The sequence below is a fragment of the Onychomys torridus genome, chromosome 22, assembly GCF_903995425.1.
Source record: "Onychomys torridus chromosome 22, mOncTor1.1, whole genome shotgun sequence".
Classification (NCBI taxonomy): Eukaryota; Metazoa; Chordata; class Mammalia; order Rodentia; family Cricetidae; genus Onychomys; species Onychomys torridus.
The window spans coordinates 8,004,251-8,025,479 of NC_050464.1; the positions used below are offsets into that span (position 1 = coordinate 8,004,251).

Here is a 21,229-nt window from a genome sequence, read left to right on the forward strand (position 1 = left end):
GCCTCTCAATATAAAAATAAATAAATTCATAAAAGAAAATAAAGCCTAGATTCAGAGGTCTAATAGCAGTATCCCTCCCTCCTCCAGTCCTTTTCAACACCCGGAACTGTTCTCTCTCCTGTCCCATGCTGGCCACACGCTCTGCTCTACAACCCTGTTTGGTAGCCTTCATCTTGCCTGCCCTCCAGTGGTTACGGAGGCTGTGATCTTGCAGGCTTCCTGGTCCTGGCTTAGTGGGTTCATCCCAAAGTGTCCATCTCTGGTCTGGAGCTCACTCCAGCAGACTCAGAAAGTACCTCTGTACATCCCTAGTAGTGTGCTCCCACCAAGCCACAAACAAATGCTCCTGGCCAGTGGCCACTTTGCAATCCACCCTCAGGTGGGATATCCTCTGACACACAGCAGCATTTTATTCACCATTGTGGGCATCGAGGCAGGGTGTGGCCACCGGAAGCCAGGTAGGCTGTCTGGGAGACCAAGGAGAACCGGCAGAAGAGGGCCAGGCAGAGCTCAGCAGCTGAGGTAGCTGGAGATACTGGGCTGCGGCCCTCACCGCACCCAAACCCTTCCTGCAGCCGAGGTGCATGATCAAGTACCCTGTGACATCCTTCGGCAGTTGCAACCTCACCAGCCTCCGTGCTCAAGACTGCAGAAGATGCTTGGTGGCAGCTATCACCAGGCCAGGGGTGAAACCATCCCGGAGCTGCGTGGGCCATCCCCGGCCTGCAGGTCGCTGAGCGCTCTCTGGAGATGGGGAGGAGTGAGCGGTCAGTCAGTGGTCCCGGCATCGATGACACCCTTCCTGCCTCTTCCTGGCACCCAGATAGCTAGTGCTGAGGCTGTGGCCCCACCCACACCAGAGACAGGGGATATGCCACTTACAGACACTCTTTCCCAGCGGGACTTGCGGAAGATGCTCTCCTAGCCCCACCTCCCTTGAGGAGCCCCTCCAGCCTCCGCCCTGGCTCACCTCAAATTTGCTCATGAATTCTGAAAAGATGCCAAAGAAGGCGTCTGAGGTAGTGGCCTTGGAGTCCTCTCCGAAGAAGGCCAGCGCCTTCCCTAGCTCTTCCATGGCCTCCCGCTGCAGCCCGTCCAGTGCCCGCAGAGCTGGTTGTGCCGTTTCCAGAAAGGACTGTGGGGGCCTTGGTTAAGGAAACAGCCACTGGGTGTTCTACCCTCCTTGGCTGGAATGTAAGCCCGGACAGCCCTAGCTGTTCCACTCCGTCTCTGCTTTGATGGAATCTCCCTTCCTGTAGGTAGAGAACTGTGCCCCAGCCCTCACCCACCCTGCCACAGGATCTAGGCCACCCGCGCCCATAACTTCATGCAGAATCAATTTACATCGTTTATTTTGTTTTGTTTTTACAGCCGCAGTTTTCCCTCACTCTCTCCACAAGGCGGCGCTATCGTCTTGGGAAATTCTGCTTAGCTTCTTGACCCTTTGTTCGTTTTGTTATGGTTTCTTTTGTTTTTAAACAGGATCTCATTATGTAGCTCAGGCTGACCTTGAACTCCAGATCCTTCTATTTCATCATCCTGAGTACTGGGATTCCAGGTTTGAGCCCCAGTGTGTTGGACTCACTGCCCACTTCTCAGACTGAAATTTGGTTTATGTGTTTATTTGGGACAGGATCTCTTGTAATCCAGGCTGGCTGGGAACTAGCTAAAAAGCTGAGGATAACTTTGAATTCCTAATCCTCCTGCCTCTACCTCTGAGCATATGTGTACAATACCACGGCAGGCCTTTTCTCTTTTTCTTTTTCCCGTCTTTTTTTCTTCTTTCCTTCCTTCCTCTTTTTTTTTTTCCTACTTTAAATACTTCTTTTTTTTTTTTTTTTTTTTCCTATAGCTTTTACTGATATTTAAAACAGTTCAAATGCTCAGTGGTCTTCAAAGGTAAGCTTGTTCCCTCTATGGACCTCCAAGATTTAAGACAGTATCTGGTATACTGTAAGAAGGTTCTGGGGGCCGGGTGGTGGTGGTGCATTCCTTTAATCCCAGTACGCGGGAGGCAGAGCCTGGCGGATCTCTGTGAGTTCGAGGCCAGACTGGGCTATAAACTAAGTTCTAGGAAAGGTGCCAAAGCTACACAGAGAAATCCTGTCTTGAAAAACAAAAACAAACAAACAAACAAAAAGTGGCCCTAATTGAAGCGTACAGTTCAGTGGGAGAACAATTATTTAGCATGCAGAAGGCTCTGGATTCAGTCTCCCTACTGATTCTCTCATCTTGCTTTTGGCTTGTAGGGCCTGACTAAACAAGCTTCTTCTTGTGTTTTGTGATTTCAGTCTGGTCCCACCATTCTTGAGGACAGACAGTCATCAACATATCCGTGACTTTGGTAACTATAAATAGGCCTTGTGGCAGAGACCTGTCACCCCAGTTCCTTGGGAGGATGATGCCAGAGAACTGTAAGTCCAAGGCCTGCCTGGGCTATAGAGTGCGTTTGAGGCCAGCCTAGACAACCCAGACAGACTCGGTCTCAGAAGAATAATGAAGGGTGGACTGGTTATACCGTTCAGCAGTAGCTTTTGCCTAGCTGTGTCCATTGTCTTGAGTTCAATTTCCAGCATGAAAAAAAAAAGCAGATAAATAGTAAAAAAGAATGATGTAGATGTAGCTCAGGGGTAGATCACTTGTCTAAAATCCCCCAGTAAGGGGCTGAGGGTGTAGCTCAGGGGTAGAGCACCTGCCTAGAACCCCCAGTGAGGGGCTGGGGTGTGGCTCAGTGGCAGAGCCTCTGCTTAGAATTCTCCAGTGAGGGGCTGGCAGTGTAGTTCAGTAGCAGTGTCTGCCTACAATTACCTAATGAGAAGCTGGAGTGTAGCTCAGTGGTAGAGCTCTTGCCTAGAATCCCACAGGGAGGGGCTGAGGACAAGGCTTGGCAGTAGCATACTTGTTGGGAATTCTCCAGTGATGGTTCAGCAGTAGAACATATGCCTGTATACTTGAGGCCCTGGGTTCAATCCCCAGTCTCTCTCTCTCTCTCTCTGTCTCTCTCTGTCTCTGTCACGAACACACACACACACACACACACACACACACACACACACACACACGAACTCCATCTATAATTTACTCAGCTTTGGCATAAGCATGTGGATGCTACATAACCCAGGATGGAACCTCTCCCAGAATCCCTGGGCATACAACAGCTTCTACCTGGAATTTCTTCAAGGGTCTCCACTGACCACTAAAGCCACAGTCAGCATTACTCAACCATCCCAGCATCCAGTCTGGCCCTTAGAACAGGCTGATTAGAGGATACAGCCATGACCACAGCAAACCTGTCCTCACTGGAGGGGGACATGCTCTGGCAGGCCACCTGAATCTCACTGACCGTGCCATGGAGGTCAGCCAGGTCACCAGTCAGGGCTCGTTGGTTCACTGCATGTAAGGAAAGGAGCAGTCTTACGGGGCTTCATTCCCAACTCAGAGAAGCATGCATCTACCTCCCTCAGCCATGAACCCAGCCTACCTTTAGCAGCCAGGGGCACAGTGGGCAGGTCCTGGGCAAAGCCTAGGAGCTCAGGGAAGTGCTGGCTTAGTGATTTGGCAAGGATGTGAAGAAAGGTGGATTTCCCATCCACTGTCTTGGTGGAGTTTAGCTGCAAGGGATGCCACACATATTCTCCTCAAAGTCCTGCCCACCAGGCTTCTGGTTACATGACACCAGGTTTTTCCTGTGTTTCTAGAATTTTTAGTTTTTGATACTCTTTCCTACTCCCCTCCCAAGTCTACTTTTCTAATCCTGGAGCTGAGCTGGAGAAGTCACCTTCCATACCCCTGCCCTTTGAGTCACATCTGGGCCTATGTGCAGCCAGTTCCTCTCTCCTACTCAGGGGAAGAACTTTGTGGGCATAATGTTTTCTTCTCCCCATGTAGAACATTATTTGTTGTATGAACCAAGCTCTTATTTAGCCCATGCTAGGCTCGAACTCGTGATCCTTGAGCCTCGACCTTCTAAATGCTGAGATTATAGGTGTATGCCACCACATTTGGCTCCCCTGCCACAACTGGACATAGGCTTGACCTTCCGAGTCTAGTAGCTGGAGCAAGTTGACTGCTGACCCTCACCTCTGTCAGGAAGTTGATCTTGAAACCAGTGGTCTTGTTGGTCTTGGGCTGTCCATCGTTGAGATAGTTACCCATAGCCAACACAAACTGTGGGAAGAAAAGCAGCACTGATGGGGTCCATATGCTCAACCCACCCCTACCCACATGTGTAGTTTTTGGTTTCTAGGCTGGAAGCCCCAGGAGACAATGGATCAGATTAAACACGCAGGGATTAGAAGCAGCCTGACCTCCAGGATCTTGGCAAGTTTCCGGCTGTTTTTGAGCTCCAGGGATGCTTGTCGTAGGCACTCGAGGCTGCCTCGAATTTCCTCTGTCTTCTCCTGTAAGGTGGCCTGGAAATGTAGACTGCGCAGGCGGGTCTTGTAATCGGGAACCGACAGCATCTACAGGAAAGTCAAGGGGCCGGGATTCATCCATCCCCAGCCAATACCTACTGCCCAGCCTGGGGAGGAATCTTCTGACTACTGAGCTGGGTATTCCTTAGGAAAAATTAGCACGACCCCTAGGGGACGTTCTCATCTCATCTGCCTTGACCTCCAGTGGGAACGGGCCATCAAAAGTTAAATGGGGGGCTGGAGAGATGGCTCAGAAGTAAAGAGCACTGACAGCTCTTCCAGAGGTCCTAAGTTCAATTCCCAGCAACCACATGGTGGCTCACAACCATCTGTAATGAGATCTGGTGCCCTCTTCTGGCCTGCAGCCATACATGCTGTATACATAATAAATAGATAAATAAATAAATAAATAAATAAATAAATAAATAAATAAATAAATCTTAAAAAAAAAAGTTAAATTGGAACTCGGAGGCCAGGGGCAGTCCTCAAGGGACCTGGGACAGAAGTCAATTCCTGACTGCGGAGGGAGCCCAGGCGAAGGCGCCTTAGCCATGTCTTAGCACCTGCAGGACAAACTGGTCAGGCTCACTAAGGCGGCCCGGAGCCTCGCGGAAAGCCTGGTAGCGCTGCTCCTCTTCGGCATCTGGAGCGAAGAGCAGCAGCTGTGCCAGATGCGCAGGCTCCAGGCGCCGGGGCTCCATGCTCATGAGTACTTGCCGCAGCTCACTAGGGGTCAGCTTCAGGTGCGCTAGGAGGATGGCTGCGGGTAGGGCACCAGGGTAAGCGAAGAGGGAGGGACCCAGTGAAGGGGTGGAGGCTCAGGGAAAAGTTGGGGGCATGACTGATGGGGCGCGGCTACTGGGAGGAGCGTAGTGGGGATACGGGAGGAGGGGCCTGAGGGAAGAGCCCAGGAGAGAAGGGCGTGGGTTGGGCGCAGCCAGAGACTAGGGGTCTTGTAGACTGAAAAGGAGCGGGATCCCCCAAAACGTACACCAGGAAGATGGGTGAGACCTGTGGGTGGGGCGGGGAACTAGGGAGGAATGAAGTAGATAATATGATTGTGAGCGTAGCCAATAGAGGGTTTCTAGGTGTGCACCCGAATCTAGATGGGGGATCCTCATATCCTGACAGGACCCAACCCCTACATCGGAATTTCGATCACCCCACCCTTTTGCGTGTCTCAGCTTTTGTAGCTCAGAGGATGGGCCCCTAAGGCTTCTCACAGGTATTATAGGCCTTCTTGTGGGACAAGATCTCCACCACTTCCTTCTTCCTGAAGGGCTCGGGGCCGGGCACTGGCTCTAGAAGGGAAACTGAACAGTTTAATGGGGAACGGGAGTCCAGACTAGGGCTGCTGTGGCAGGGCCAAGGGACAGATGTGGCCACAACCAGTAGCCAGGTACCCTCTTCCCGGCATGCATCACCTTAACTACATCAGCTTCAGGCATCCAAACTCCCTTCATTTCTCAGCCTTTCAGTCCTGGACCCCCAGATCTTGCCTAAGGCATTTAGCACGTGGCTTGTCTGACCCCACACTACAATCTCCTCATATGCCCTTTTCCCTGCACCCTTCAGACTGAACAATAAAAACTAACCACTTTCCAAGTTTGTGCTGGGTGCAAGAACTGACTGCGGATATTTGGAGTCACATTCAATTGCTACAAGGAGATACCCAGAAAGGACTAGGGGAAGAGGGAGACTGAAAAGGATATTCACAGATACCTTCTGCTCTCCCATCCTGGTTTTGTGACTTTGTGCAAACTACTTAGTCTCTCTGGGCTTCTTCATTAAGAAGTAAGTGAACGTGGTTACAGGATCTAACTTACAGGGTTGTCAAGGGATTCAAGCATGCAGAAGGGCTTGAAAATTTGAAGACACAATAGCAATAAGTGCATGCTCTGGGTCTGGGAGCTAGAGAATGACCAGAAAGCAGCAGGCAGTGTGGCTTGCTGACATGGCCCAGGGCCATCAGGCCACTCACTCGAAGGTTTCTGGGTGCCGAAGTGGAGCTCCAGGTCCAGATATTTCACCATGTCACTCAGCTTATCATAGTCAGAGTCCTCCCCAAGCTGCAAGAGATCATGGGAAGTCAGAGCAGGAAGAGCCCAGGCAGCTAGCCTGCCTTTGTCCTCTGAAATTCATCCTGGGGTCTCTCAAAGAGGGCCCAGAAGTCCAAGGGAAAGACAAGAGCAAGAGGAGGCTGCAAGAAACATTAAACAAAAGCTGGATGTGGTGGTGCACACCTTTAATCCTAGTACCCAGGAGGCCAATGAGTTTCAGGCCAGCCTGGTCTACACAGTGATACCTTGCCTCAAATATAATAAACAAACAAACAAACAAACAAACAAAGATGGAAAAAAGAAAGAAAGAAAGAAAGAAAGAAAGAAAGAAAGAAAGAAAGAAAGAAATTAGGCGTGTGGTAGTGGTGCACACCTTTAATCCCAGCACTTGGGAGGTAGAGGCAGGTGGATCTCTGTGAATTTGAGGCTAGCCTAGTCTACAAATTGAGGCAAGGCTACACAGAGGGACCCTGTTTTGAACCACTCCCCCGCCTAAAAAAAAGAAAGAAAGAAATGCTATAAACAGGGCCTGGAGAGATGGCACAGCAGCTAAGAATACTTGCCGCTCTTGCAGAGGGCCTGAGTTTGTTTCCCAAAACCCACATCAGACAGCTCATATTACTGGTTAACTCCAGCTCCAGGGTACCTGATGCCCTCTTCTGGCCTCTGACGGCACCTGCACTCAGGTGCACGTATCCACATGCACACACATAATTAAAACAAAGAAAGAAAGAAATGTTGTGTAATCCAAGTTATAGTATAAGAGACTGACTTCCCTCTGACCAATAAGGCAGCCATCCTTAGTACTCTATCCATGAAGAAGTGGGCTGGAGCAGGAGAGGTGAAGCTGCTGACAACCAAGAGGGCTAAAGACATCTGAGGGGTTTGTCCTGTTTTAAAGTCTCCTTTAGTGTGTGTCTAGACTATGTGCACATACATACCTATGTGTATGCATGTGTGTGGAGGCCAGTGGTAGACTTCCCGTATCTTTATTTTGCTTCACCTTTTTTTTCCTTTTTGGTTTTTTGAAACAGGGTTTCTCTCTGTAGCCCTGGCTGTCCTGGAACTCGCTCTGTAGACCAGGCTGGCTTCAAATTCACAGAGATCTGCCTGACTCTGCCTCACAAGTGCTGTGATCAAAGGCATGTGCCACCACTTCCTGGCTTTGTTTTTTTTAAACTTGAGTACTGGGGATTTGAACTCAGGCTTCATGCTTGAACAGTAAGTACTCTTATCTACTAAGCTATATCTTTAGCTCCATCTACCCTATCTTTTTAGATCATCTCATCACTAAACTTTGAGCTCTACTGATTGGCTAAATTAGTTGGCCAATGAGCTCCAGGGATCTGTTGGTCTCCACCCTCCTCAGCCCTGAAGATACAGATGTACACCACCGTGTCTAGATTTTCACAGGGGTGCTGGGGTTCTGAACTCAGGTCCTGATGCTTGCATGGCAGCAGCTATCCACTGAGCCCTCTTCCAGCTCTCCCCTACCCTCCTTTTGAGATAAAGACTTGCTATGTGGCCCAGACAGTCCTCAAACTCATCATCTTCCTTCCACAGCCTGCTGAGTGCTGGGGTGACTGGTAGGTACCATCACACCCTGCTTGAGGTTTTCCTTTGCAGGGAATAGGTTCATCCCACAGCTGCCTTAGGCAGGATGAGCTAGTGCTAGGACAGCTGAAGCTGTGATAGGCCAGAGGCTGGAAGCTGGACCAGAGGGCTGAGACAGTTTATACAGGAGGTGACCCCCTGCAACAGCCATAAGGAGCTTGGATGGGGTGAGGATGAGAGTTGGGGGAAAGATCCCAAAGGAAGAGAGACAAGTAGAGAAATAGTCTCAGAATGAGGCTGCTGGACAAGAATGCCTGGCAGGGTGGGTGGCAAGGCGTGTTCAGCCTCGGGGGCCAGGAGAGTGACACTAGGGAGGAAATTTGTGGCCTCATCTTAGGTTTGCAGAAATGTGGTCTCCAGGAACCCAAGATGAGAAACTTGCAGGCCAGGCTGCCCTCAAACTCACTATGTAGACAAGGATGACCTTGAAATGATTCTCCTGCCTCCATCCTCCCAAGTGTTGGGATTACAGGCATGCAGTAATGATACCTGATTCATGTGCTTGGAGTCTCGCTTCAGCCTCTAACGTGCTGGAATTGCAGGCATGAGCCACTGCACCCAGCTTCCCCTGGCCATATTTAAAAGAGCAGTTGAGCTGGGTGTACTGGCTCATGCCTATAATCCCAGCACGTTGAGGCAGGAGGATCGCCATGAGTAAAAAACTAGAATCAGGAGTGATGGATTTTGCTGGAGGGTAGGGTGGTATTTTCAGAACTCCCTACTGAGCTTTTGGCCTGAGAACACATTTGTCTTTGGGAAGGCTGTTACTTCTCTGCTCAGGGTAAAAAGGATCAAAGAATATTCTAGTTGATATTAGAAGATGGCTCAGGTGCTTTCATGAGTTTGGTGTTAAAGCCCTGGGGTTTATGTGATGGAAAGAGAGAAATGACTCCTACATGTTGTCCTCTGACCTCCACACCCATTCCCCCTCACCCCCACAATATAATTTAATAAATGTAGCTTTAAAGAAAGCTAAAGAAGATGAGGAGTGGAAGGTGGCAGTGGGCTGGAAGATGGCTCTTGCCTTCAGTGTTACTATCCAGACCACTCACCCAGTTGAGAGAGCCACTGGCCCTAGGTCACCTACCTGACCCCAGATAGTGCCTTCTGAGTTCTCCACCTGTTCCCAGCGCAAGCGCTTGACACTCATGTGGCTGGTCTCACTTCGGCGGTGGCCAACGCCCCGGGATATCGTGGGGGGTGCGCAGGGCACGGGTGGGGGTAGGGGTGGTGGAGGTGGGGGTGGGACTGGGTGGCTGAGCTGGGTGAGGGGTTTGGTTAAAGACTGAGGAGGTCCTCGGGGACCATCAGAGGTGCGGGAGCTGGGTTTAGGGTCATGGAAAGGCAGGGGTGGTGGCGGTGGTGGACTGAGTGGGGGCGGGGGGATGTGGTCGGACATGGAGGAGTAGGTCAGAGAACTACCCTCCTCGCTGCTGCTGACGCAGTCGCTAGCGCTGCTTCTCTCATTGGTCACAAAGCTGCCCTGGTCATCATGGAAGCTCATCTGTCCAGGGGAGAACAAGGTGAATGGGAAGTCAGGCTGGAGCCCTGCAGACTGGGGCGGTTGTTTGTGAGTAAAACAGGCAAGTAGGTGGAGAGCAAGAGAAGCTAGGGACCAGGATAGGCAGTCTGCTGCTTTGGCCTGAAGTTGTGAATAGGATAGCCTGAGAGTGCATGGAGGACAGATTGAAACAAATAATGGGCTAGCCTGAGACACAGTAAGTCTATGGAGGTAGTTTTAGGGAAAAGATGGAATAGTCCAGGGAAAGGTGAATTTGGTCTGAGGCTGTAGGCTGGGCATCCTAGGATGAGGAATGGAGTAACCTGAGATGAAAATATGTATGATAGCCTCGGACAAGGGTGAGATAAGTATGGACAAGGATAACTTGGAATGGCTCCAGACAGGAAATGGGTAGCCTAGACTAGACAGACTGAGGTGGGGTGATTCAGTCTGAGTCAGTCTGCCATGAAACAGGCCTCCTGCAGACTCTGGGAGACACTATGCCCTCTATAGACCTCCACGCTTCAACTCTCCACATCCATTCACATGCCCACCTCTTCATAGTCATTCTCAGGTGTCAGGAAGTCATCCACAATGGTGACCCGAGGACCCAGCTGCTCGCTCAGCACATCCAGGAAGCGATCAGTGTCTCGGTTCCGCAGGGGGCGTGAGAAGGCAAAGAGCTTCCTGCGACTGGGTGGCCGGATGGGGTCTGGGCTTGGGGGGCTGTCAGGGTGGATGGATCCAAGGCCTGGCTGTGGGGAGGGTGCCCTGCTGCTGTCCAAGCTGGCGTAGGGGTGGGACTCTGAGCTGCTGGGGGAGGCCAGACCCCCAGAGCACAGCGGATCATAGCAGGGGGATGACAAGAGCCGCTCGCTGGGCCACGAGACTCCAGACAGGGTCCTGGGCCCTGGATTGGTGGTGGAAGGAGAGGAAGTCCATCAGCCAGTACCCAGCATGGGGTAGAGGTGTGAGTCAGCTATCTGTCCTAAGACATGCTTTCTGTCTCTGGGCTAATGCCTCCCAGGCTCTTCCCTGAGACCACAGCACATGGAGCAGAGAATATCTCTTGGCTTCAGTTCATGCCATATCACAGCTCACCTGGGAACATACCCCAAAGGTCTCACCAAGATCCATGATGGACCTTTCCACAAGCCTCAGATAAGAATCAAGAATCACCCCTGCCCAGCAAGCCTCAGATACACAAGAGGATCATAGGGGGTGGAAGGATCTGCCTCCCTCTTCTTTAGTAGTAGAAACCAAGGCTGTGGTCTTGCACATGCCTGGCAAGTACCTGTCAGCTAGTTATATCTCCAGACCCCTTTTCTCCACTTAAAAAGTTTATTTTTTTTAAAGGGTCTCACGTGGCTCAGGCTGGCCTTGAACTCCCTTTATAGGTTAAAGATGACTTTGAACATCTTCCTGCTTCCATCTCCTGAGTGCTCCATCACAGGTGTGCTCCCCCACACCCACTCTTTTGTGGTGCTGAGAATGGACCTCAGGACCTCATGCACGCCAAGCAAACACTCTGCCAACTGTACTCTGAGCCCCACTTTCTTAAAGTTTTGAGGCAGGGTCTTGATAAGTTGCCCAGGCTAGCCCTGAACTCATTCTGTAGCCCAGACAGGCCTTGAACTATGATCTGCCTGCCTCAGCTTCCTGAGTAGCCAAGATGACAGGATTGTGTTAAGGGCACAGCTGGTCTTGCTTAGGCTGCAGAGAAACTGTCTTCACAGCTCTGTCGTTCCCGCAGCAATGCATGCACTTTATAGTGTATCCGATAGCCACATGCTAACTTGAGGACTTGTTTGGGAGAACACTCTGCTTTTCCAGATTGCCAGTTGGGGTGAAAACTACAAAGGACAAATGACAGGGCTGGGATGAGCCAACCTCGATGACCCATTGCACATGGACAGAGCTTCTCTGTGCTTCCCTATGTACGACCCAGCTGCACACACCTTCTAGCTAGAAGGACAGAAGCCAGTACCCCTTCAGGACCAGAGGTTGGCTGAGGCCATACCTGCTGTGCCTACCAAGCTGGGGACTGGCGGAGAGGCCCTGGATTTGGACACAGTCCCTATCTTCCCTTTGAAGCTGCTGTTCAGTCGTGACTCAAGCTCTGCGTAGACAGCTGACATCTAGTGGACAATGGAGATGAGTCAGACCTTCTCTTACTGTTCCCTGTGATCTAAACAGGACCCCAGAGACCACGCATGGACAGTTTGCCCCAGTCTGAAATAGCTGCTGGGAAGCTTTAGTCAGGGTTCTCCACACACTGGCCACCCAGTCCCATGATCATTGACTACATCTGGAAGGCAGAAAGCCCTCACCATTTTGGGGTTGGGGGTCTCTGGGAGGGATGTGCCATCACCAGCCTGACGCTCGCCTGGGATCAGAGGTAGAGGCATCTCAGGGCAATCACCAGGACCTACCAGGAAGGTGCCATGGAAACCTTGTTATCCTTTCTGAGCTTTATGGCTCAGTCCAGACCTGTACAATCAGCACTCAGCCTCGCTGTCTCCCAGGTTCCTGATTCCTCATTGTGATGCTTAATCTTGGTTGTCAGTTTATTTGGATCTGGAGTCAGCAGAGTCACACTTTGAGGTGGGTCTGTGAAGATACTGCCTGGAAGGATTCCCTAAGAAGGGAAGACTCTCCCGGAGTGGGCAGGACCTTCCTGCAGCAGTGCAGATAGAAAGATCTGATGGGAAAGTAGGGCTTTGCCTGGTAGCCTTCCCTCCTTGCGGGTGAGTGAATCTGTTCTGCTGCTGCTGCTGTTGCCATCAGAACCCACGTTCTTCAGGCTCCCAGCGTAGACTGGATCAGTAGCTCTTTGGAATCCTCCAGGCCTTCAGTGATAAACTGGGACCTAGGACTACCAATGCCTCCAGCTCATGGATTGAGCAGCTACTGGATGTCCAGCATCTCCAGCATGCAGAGGGCCATTGCTGGACCACTCAGCTGTTATCATGGAAGCCAGTCTAATAAATCCTCTTTGTGATTCACATTCATTCTGTGGGTTCTGTCACTCTAGGGAACACTGCCTAACACACTCATCATTTCACAGACACTGATTTATAGGAGAAGAAAGCAGTGCCAGCTGTCTACATGGGGTCTTACCACAGCTAAGGCTGGCCTCCAGGCCCTGGTAGCGCAGGCTGCGACGGCACATGGAAGAAGCTCTCTGGGAACTCCGTGGTTGTGGCTCTGGTGTGGGCTCTGGTGTGGACTCTGGCTCCAGGTCCAGTGAGGATTCAGGTTCTGTGGTGGGACAGACAGAGTTTGGCATTCGGCCTTTGTCCTGTCAGCCTCCACAAGCAAGGGAGGTGAGGGAAGAAGTCACCACCACTGACTTGTAGCCTCTGGGCCCTGGGGCCTTCCTGCCTTGTCCCCAGGATTCTGCCACAGTTTTCCTAGGTACTGCTGAAGATGAAACCCAGTACCTTGTGCATGCTAGGCAAGAGCTCTACCACTGAGCCACACCCCAGCCCCTCAATGGGGGATTCTAGGTGCTCTACTACTGAGATGCATCTATCCAGCTCTTTAGAGTAATGCGCAAGCAGAAGTCCTGAGACCCAGGCACCCAAAGCAAGAAAAGCAGCTGAAAGATGGAAACCATAGTGAGGCTGATGCTGCTCCCAACAGGGCTCTTCTTTTATTTATTTATTTATTTGTTTGTTTATTTATTTATTTATTTATTTATTCATTCATTCATTCATTCATTCATTTATTTTTGAGACAAGGTTTCTCTGTGTAGTTTTGGTACCTGTCCTGGATATCACTCTGTAAACCAGGCGGGCCTCAAACTCACAGAGATCCGCCTGGCTCTGCCTCCCAAGTTCTAGGATTAAAGGCGTGTGCCACTACCACCTGACTCCAACAGGGCTCTTCTTAGGATATCATGCCATGGGTCCCAACACCCTATGCTTATTCCAGGCTGCTCACTGACACCCCATAGAACTTGTTAGAGCAATTGAAAATGTTCTGGGCACATGCTGCCCTTCCAGGGATCTCGAGCTTCATGCTAAAATCCCTTAGCCTTCCTCAATCCTCTAGGCTGTAGGGAGTAGGTGCCTTGAAGGGTCAGCATCAGCAAACCACAGGGACTGGGACTGCAGAGTACCTGCAGCAGGTAAAGTACAGGACACTATGCTCACCCACTACTTTTATGGCTTTGGGGATTTGAACTTGGATCGGTTCTGACACTTGTACAGCAAGTGCTTAAATCACTAACTCTTCTCTGCAGCCCCAAGTGCAGGGGTTTTAAGGCAAATGGGGGGATACTCTAATACTGTAGGTAGCTGTGGAACAGTGAGGTCGCACATGGCCCTGCAGATCCCTGCATGTGTGCTTGTACACTGGAGCCAAGGTAATCTGACCATGGAGCCATGAAACAGGTTACATATACTGATGAATTTGTAAACAGTGAAGAGGACACATGAATTAAACATTGTTTGCATGTGTATATGTGTGAATTCATATTTGCATGTGTGTGTGTGTGCCTTCCTGTATGTGTATGTGTATACATGTGGAGGCCAGAGGTGGATCTTCTATCACTTTCCACTTTAAATGTTGAGGCAGGGCCCCTCCCTTGAACCTGGACTTTGTCATCCATTTTGCTAATCTAGCTAGTCAGTTTGCTTCAGGGATCCCCTGCCACCCACCTGCCAAGTGCTAGTATTGAAGTGGTCTGCCTTACCCACCTGCATTTATATGGGTGCTAGGAATCTGAACTCTAGTCCTCTTGCTTGCCCAATAAATGCTTTATCTACTGAGCCATCCCCAGCCTCTTGTTTTGACTCTGAGACAAGGTCTCTCTATGGTTTGAATGAAAATGGCCCCACAGGCTCAGAGGCACTATTAGGAAGGAGGTGTGACTTTGTTTGAAGAAATGTGTCACTGGGGGGTGGGCTTTGAGGTTTTAAATGCTCAAGCCAGGCCCAGTGTTACTCTCTCTTCCTGCTGCTTATAGATCCAGATGTGGAACTTGCAGCTATCTCTCCAGCACCATGTCTACCTGCTTGCCACCATGCTTCCTGTCATGATGATAATGGGCTAAACATCTGGACTGTAAGCCAGCCCCCAATTAAATACTTTCCTTTGTAAAAGTTGTGTGGTCATGGTGTCTCTTCACAGAAATAGAAACCCTAACTAAGACAGCTACATAGTGAGTCTCAGGCTGGCTCCAAACTTAGGATCTTCCTGCCTCTGCCTCCCCAAGTGCTGAAGTTACAGGTCTGAACCATCATGCTTGGCTGTGGATTCACACAAGGACAGGGCTATAGCTCAGTGGGAGAGCACTTGCTTAGCATGAGCAAGGCCCTGGGTTCCATCCCCATTGATGTAAAAAGAAAACCTGGCTGAGGTATTACGTACCCAAAATCCCATCACAAGGGAGATGGAGGCAGGAGGATCAGGAGTTCAAGGCCAGCCTGGGCTACACATGAGTTTGAGATCAGCCTGACTGCATGAGACCCAGTTTGAGAGAGGAGAGAGGAGAAAGAGAGGAAGAGGAGGAGGAAAAGGAAAAGATGAAGAGCCGAGCAGTTTCCAGTTATGTTGTGTTTGCCACATGAAAGATGAACTGGGCAGGCACAAACCTCCCAGCCAAGCCTCAGTGTTGAGTGTGTATCTGCCAGACACTGGGCATATGGGCATACACATGTAGGGGAGGGGCCTAGAGTGGCTGCCAGAGCTATGGGAGGTGAGGACAGGTATCTACTTGTTCAGCTGGCTGGCAGGGCAGCAGCCCCCAGGGACTGCTTACCTGTCATGGCTGTGTAGCCCAGGAAGCACGCGATCTTCTCTTGACACAGCTCCTGTTCTTCATAGGTCAACAGCTGGTAGAGGAACTGCCAGAGCACCTGCTTAGCAGGTGTGTCCAGAACAGGGTACACGTCGACAATGAGGGTGTCAATATTCCTGCAGGGGAAGGTGCAGAGGCAGGAAGCTCATCACTCAGGGGTGTGGACCAGGTGATGGTTCCAGGCAGTGGAATTCAGCTCATGCTTGACCCCCACCTTTGAAAGATAGAGCAGAGAAAGCAGGAAAGCAGTCTCCAGAGACAGTCTGCTCTAATTCAAATGCCAGTTTGGGCTAGGGATGTTAGCTTATTGGCAGAGCACTTACCTAGTATAGTGCCCAAGGTTCTGGGTTTGATTCCCAGCACCTTCCTAGCACCACAAAAAAAAAAAAAAAAAAAAAAAAAAAAAAAAAAAAAAGAGTAATAGTCAAATCCCAGTTTTGCCATTTACCAACTAACTGACCTTTCTCAAGCAACTTAACTTTTTTTTTCTTTTGCAAAGTTGGAGATAAAAATAACATCTACTGCCGGGCGGTGGTGGTGCATAACTTTAATTCCAGCACAAGGGAGGCAGAGCCAGGCAGATCTCTGTGAATTCGAGGCCAGCCTGGTCTATAGAGCGAGATCCAGGAAAGGCACAAAGCTACACAGGGAAAAACCTTGTCTCAAAAAACAAACAAACAAACAAACAAAATCTACTGAGCTGAGGAGATGGCTTAGCAGGTAAAGATGTTTGCTGTCAAACACTCTAACTCCTATGGCCACTGTGGCATGCATGACTCCCACATTCAATAAATAAATAAATAAATAAATAAATAAATAAATGTTTTTTAAAGAAAGATTGGGGGGGAAGATGAAGGAGCATGTCACAGAAAGTTGTTGGTATTCATTTTACATGTAATAAAGTTCCAAAATTCACAATGGTAATGGTTACATATATTTGCAAGTATACCAAAACCCCCAAACCTCTGAATTGTACAATTCAGTGAATGAACTGTGGCCAGAGAGATAGACAGGAGCATTTGTGCTTCAGGGCAGTGGTGGCATTCACCTTTAATCCCAGCATTCAGGAGGCAGAGGTGGGCAGATCTCTCTGAGTTCAAGGCCAGTCTGGTCTATAGAGGGAGGGCTGTCTAGAAACCCTGTCTCCAAAACCCCAAAGGAAAAAAAAAAAGCATTTGTGCTACTCATGAAGAGGACCCAGGTTCAGTTTCTAGGACCTAGTTGTCAGCTCACAAACACCTGTAACTCCAGAACCCTCTTCTGGCCTGCATGGACACTGCACACATTAAAAAATTAAATTTAATTAAATTTATTTTAAAATTTAAATAAATGACTGAATATATTGTGCAATATGATTCACATGCTATATAATTCAGTCAGGATGTGGAGACAGGCTGATCTCTGTGAGTTCCAGCCCAGCCAGTTGCTACATAGCAAGACCAGGTCTCAAAAGTAAATAAAGGAATAAATTTAAAAGTTGGGGTTTATTCTAGGGCACCTCAGCTATTGCCCTCTTAGAGCCTCCTCAAGAAGGGGGAGGAGGCTCAGGCAGAGGACCAGGATTGCCAGGTTTAGGTGGGACTTGGGTAGGGCCCAAACAGTTTAGGTCCCTACCACCTCTATGCCCAGGGCACCTGTGCTGGAAGAAGCTCTCAAGAGCCCGGCAGATTCCATAGCGCTCAGGAGGAGTGAGGAGGTGGTCCAGCTGCTGGCTGAAGGTCCTCCCCTGGACTCGGATACTGGAAGGCAGGATGTCTGCCACCCACTGCAGTGAGGTGAGAGCCGATGACCGAGTCGGGGAATCCATAGAATCTGAATCTGCGGGGGATCACAGGCATGGGGAGGTAAGGGTGACCCAGAGTTTCCAGGTTAGGTGCAGTTTCCCAGGCAGCTGGGGTCAGCAGCTTTCTGAGCTGGGCCGTGTAATACATTAGAAAGGGCCTTTGTAGAGAGCATGGAACAGTATTGAACCCTGAGTATTAGGCTCTATATCACCCCCTGGCGGCGTTCCTGGGAAGCGACCAAAACAGTCCTGAGAAATCTATGGCTTGATATTCTCACCGCTGGCGAAAGGGACAGGTCCTTCCTCTACCACCAGCGTGGGCATTGCGCCACTGCCTTGCAACATGGACACCACCTTGTCGTGGGAGCAGTTCCTGCAAAGGAGATGGCCCAGGAGGGCCTGACGAGTGAGCTCTGTCCATGAGGTCACCCAGCAAATCCACTGTTCATTCAGGACTAGCCAGGACCCTAACTTTCATGTAAGTTAAGATCTTGTGCAGCAGAAGCCCCAGGCATTGGACAGCTTGGCCTGCAGATGTCCTGGGCTTGGCATTCCTGGGCATAGAAGGAGCTATTTCCATGTCAATCCATGCAGGACTCCCCTCCAGAGCAAGAAACAATCAGTCTTTTTCCAGTCTATGTCCCCCAACATGTAGCTGTAACATTTTTGGTTGGAAGGGTGGACTAGAGGCTCTGGCAAAGTGGAAGGATGGGTTCCAGTGGAATCCCCACTACTGGGTGAGCATGGTGGTACACAACTGTGATTTCAGCACTTGGGGAGCTAAGGCAGGAGGATTTGAAGATTTTGCAGAATTTAAAGCAAGTCCAAGATGCCAAGGACAACTAAACAAGACCTTGTCTCAAAACAAAAAATTAAAAAAGGGCTGGCATGGTAGCTCATGCCTGAAATCTAGCACTCATTGGAGGCAGGTGGATTTTCATGAATTCAAGCAAGTCTGGGCTACATAATGAGTTCCAAGTTAGCCTGGGATACAGAATGAGCACTGTCTAAAAAAAAAACTTAAATAAAGGGCAGAGGATGTAGCTCTGGGATAGTGTTTGCCTAACCAAGGGGTTTGTGTTCGATTCCCCACACAGGAAAACAATAGTCTTCCATGGAAGATGGATAGGCACAGGAGATATAGGCCATAGGACATATGTCAGAAGGGGATCAGGGCCACTGTTTGTGTCCCAAGTGGCAAAAGTCTTGGGGGATGGTTCATCACCAAGATCACAAGACACCTCAGGGGCTCCTGACCTCATGTCCAGTCCATTGAGAAAGAGAATCCGGTCACCTGACTTGAGGGAGGCACTTTCAGCTGGGCTGCCTGGAGGAGAGAGAAGGTATACAGTCAGCTGACCACCTCATTGTGGAATTGTATGGGACTCTCCCCTCTCAACGCCGCTGTGTGAGCCAGATAACCATTCTTCAATTTTACAGGTGAGAAGTGAGACTCGGGGCTGTTGAGATGGTTCAGGGAGTAAGAAAGCTCACCTGACTACCTGAGTTTAACACCTGAGACCCACATGGTAGACATAACTGACTCCTACAAGTTGTCCTCTAACCTAGACACATGCACAGGATGACACGTGTGCTCCCATCCCTCTTCCTCAAAATAAATAAGTGTAATTCAAAAAGAAGAGAAATGAGATTTCGATACAACTGAGGTGTAGCTGGAAGCCTGCATTTCACATGTAGACCAACGAATCCACAGCCCATACCCTGAACACCTCCTCTAGAAAGTCTTATCTGGGCCACTGTCTACATGCCTTCATCAGTTTGGGACTAGGAATTAGGCAGTCAGAAGGACCCCAGCCCCTAGACCCAAGAGCCCATTGACATTGCTCAAAGTCACTGTGGTGGTTAATATTGTCAACTGGACAGAGTCTAGAATCACTAGGGAGGTGGGGAAGGCTGCCAGGCACACCTGTGAGGAATATCTAAATTAAAGTTAGTCTCTGAGAATGTGGGGGGATGTTTTCATCATGGTAACTCATGTGAGGAGACCCCTTTTAACCATGGGCAGAGATGTTCCAAAGCAGAGAAGGCAAGCCGAGTACTGACTTTTACCACTCTCTGCTTTTTTTCTTTCATTTTCATGTATGTGCATGTGGCATGCATGTGTGTACATGTGTTTCCATGTGTGTAGGTGCATGTACATGTGTGGATGGATGTGCATGCATGTGTGGGTCTGTATGTAGAGGCCAGAGATTGATGTCATCCTCCACTGATCTTCCACCTTGTTCACTGAGGCAGGGTCTCTCAATCAAACCTGGAGTTCATCCACATGACTTGCTTGCTAGCCAGCTTGCTCTGGGCATCATCTCCTCCTCCCAAGACTGGAATTACCCACAGGTTACCATCACACCCAACAGCTTCTATGTGTTCTGGGAATCCAAACTCTGGTCCTCATGTCTACTCAACAATTGCTCTAACCATCGGGCCATCTCCCCAGCCCTTATTCTCTGCTTGTTAACTTTGGGTGCAATGTGACTAGCAGGCACGGATAGCATTACCAGAGAGAGCTACAACAAAGTTTTTCATCTCAGGCCTGATCTTAGGCGCGCAGGGTAACCTGCCCATCCCTCACCAGGCAGGACAGATTCAATCCAGACTGGTCCATGACCACGCAGAGTGAAGCCGAAACTCTTGTTGCCCTTGTAGACTCGAACAGTCCTGGGGGAAAAGATGGGATGGGGTTGGAGGTAGGTGACCTTCTTTCTCTGTCTCATCCTGAGGACAGAAGACCAGAGCTCAGGGGGCAGATGTCTCATGTCCTTGTCCTCCCAGATACCCACTATATAAGTGTCCGGCCCAAGCTCGCGCACGATCAGGAGATGTCCCCTACTGTCACCCGCGTGCATACCTGCGAGGGCCCCCAGGGACGGTTCGGCCGCCCAGCAGCGAGGCCGCCTTGCGCGGGGGCGGCTCATCAGGACGGCGCGGCGCGGCGCTGGCGCGCGTGGACACTAGGAGGCGCTCGGGACGCTCCTCGCTGCGGCTCCGGCGCAAACGCTGCCCGCCCTGCGCCCTCCGAGCACGGCACAGCTTGCCCAGCAGACCCTGGGACACCACCTCGTCGAAGCGTGCCCGGTGCTTCTTGGGGATAAAGATCCTGCAAAGCGAGGCCACAGAGTCAGACGTGGGCCCTGACTACATTCCAAAGGCGCCTCCTGGTGTCTCTCCTGTCCCTTCCCGGGATAACCAGGGAAACTTTCACTCTCCCCTTGCATTCCCCAGATGGTGTAGATCTGGTCACATGATGACTCAGCAGGTAGAAGCACTTGCTGTCAAGCCTGAAGACCTGAGTTCAATTCCCCAGGACTCACATGGGGGACTGAGACGACATCAAGAATGAGGCGTCACCCCACCTTGGGAAAGCCGCACGGACTGTCCCCATGATTCTAACTTTTGTGGAGCCTTCCTGCTTCCAAAGCTGTCTATGGAGGATTCCAGTTCCTGCCTGTGTTCCATCTCTGTCCGTTCTCTCTCTCCATCCCCTCACGCACGCTAGCAGTTCAAGTCCCGGCTAATGCTCTCCTTCCCTCCCCTGCTTATTTCCAGGTGATTGCTAGAGAAAACCACATCAGCCATCCGCGGGAATTCTCACACTTGCTGTTCTCCTGCTTGCTTCTCTGCCAGCAAGTGTGAAGGTAATTACCACCTCCAAGATTTTGGCTCTGCCTGGGCCACTCTCCCCCCATCCCACTTTAATTTTTTTTTTAAAAAGAATGATTTTTTTTTTTTTTATTATTTTTAAGTGTGTGTGGGTGTTCCCAGTCCCCTGTATGTATTTAGTAAACCTCTGCCCATTTGTCCCTGCCAGTACTGGGGCTCAACTGTGAAGGTCCTGTGATGCTCTTCAAGGTGTTGTCATCCTGCAGGTGGTGGGAGAAGACAGCCTCTGTAAAGCATAGATACCCTGGGATAAGTCCTTGGTGCCTGTAATTCTAAGTGCTCTCCAAAGCCTGAACTGTGGGCCACAGTGGTGGGAAAGGACTTGGCACTTGAGAAGGAAGGCTGTGTGCGTGTTTGTGAGTGAGCCAAGCC

The 21,229-nt window shown here is 50.2% G+C and overlaps 1 protein-coding gene across 3 annotated transcripts in view; it reads right to left on the reverse strand.

Moving 5' to 3' along the window:
• Window positions 1-21,229, reverse strand: part of LOC118572687 (Grid2 interacting protein) — a 40,095-nt gene continuing 18,866 nt past the window's right edge. For all 3 annotated transcript variants that reach the window (XM_036172469.1, XM_036172468.1, XM_036172467.1), the window contains 20 exons: window positions 20,046-20,294; window positions 19,770-19,855; window positions 18,437-18,506; window positions 17,458-17,552; window positions 17,031-17,214; window positions 15,358-15,512; window positions 12,711-12,851; window positions 11,921-12,018; window positions 11,611-11,728; window positions 10,145-10,500; window positions 9,177-9,593; window positions 6,397-6,484; window positions 5,639-5,716; window positions 4,979-5,175; window positions 4,308-4,463; window positions 4,081-4,167; window positions 3,482-3,611; window positions 3,272-3,390; window positions 971-1,135; window positions 1-744 (listed from right to left, as the gene is read on the reverse strand). In XM_036172469.1, coding sequence (XP_036028362.1) covers window positions 673-744; window positions 971-1,135; window positions 3,272-3,390; window positions 3,482-3,611; window positions 4,081-4,167; window positions 4,308-4,463; window positions 4,979-5,175; window positions 5,639-5,716; window positions 6,397-6,484; window positions 9,177-9,593; window positions 10,145-10,500; window positions 11,611-11,728; window positions 11,921-12,018; window positions 12,711-12,851; window positions 15,358-15,512; window positions 17,031-17,214; window positions 17,458-17,552; window positions 18,437-18,506; window positions 19,770-19,855; window positions 20,046-20,294 — 3,061 coding nt within the window. In that variant the 3' untranslated portion in view covers window positions 1-672. The remainder of the gene's footprint in view (window positions 745-970; window positions 1,136-3,271; window positions 3,391-3,481; window positions 3,612-4,080; window positions 4,168-4,307; window positions 4,464-4,978; window positions 5,176-5,638; window positions 5,717-6,396; window positions 6,485-9,176; window positions 9,594-10,144; window positions 10,501-11,610; window positions 11,729-11,920; window positions 12,019-12,710; window positions 12,852-15,357; window positions 15,513-17,030; window positions 17,215-17,457; window positions 17,553-18,436; window positions 18,507-19,769; window positions 19,856-20,045; window positions 20,295-21,229) is intronic.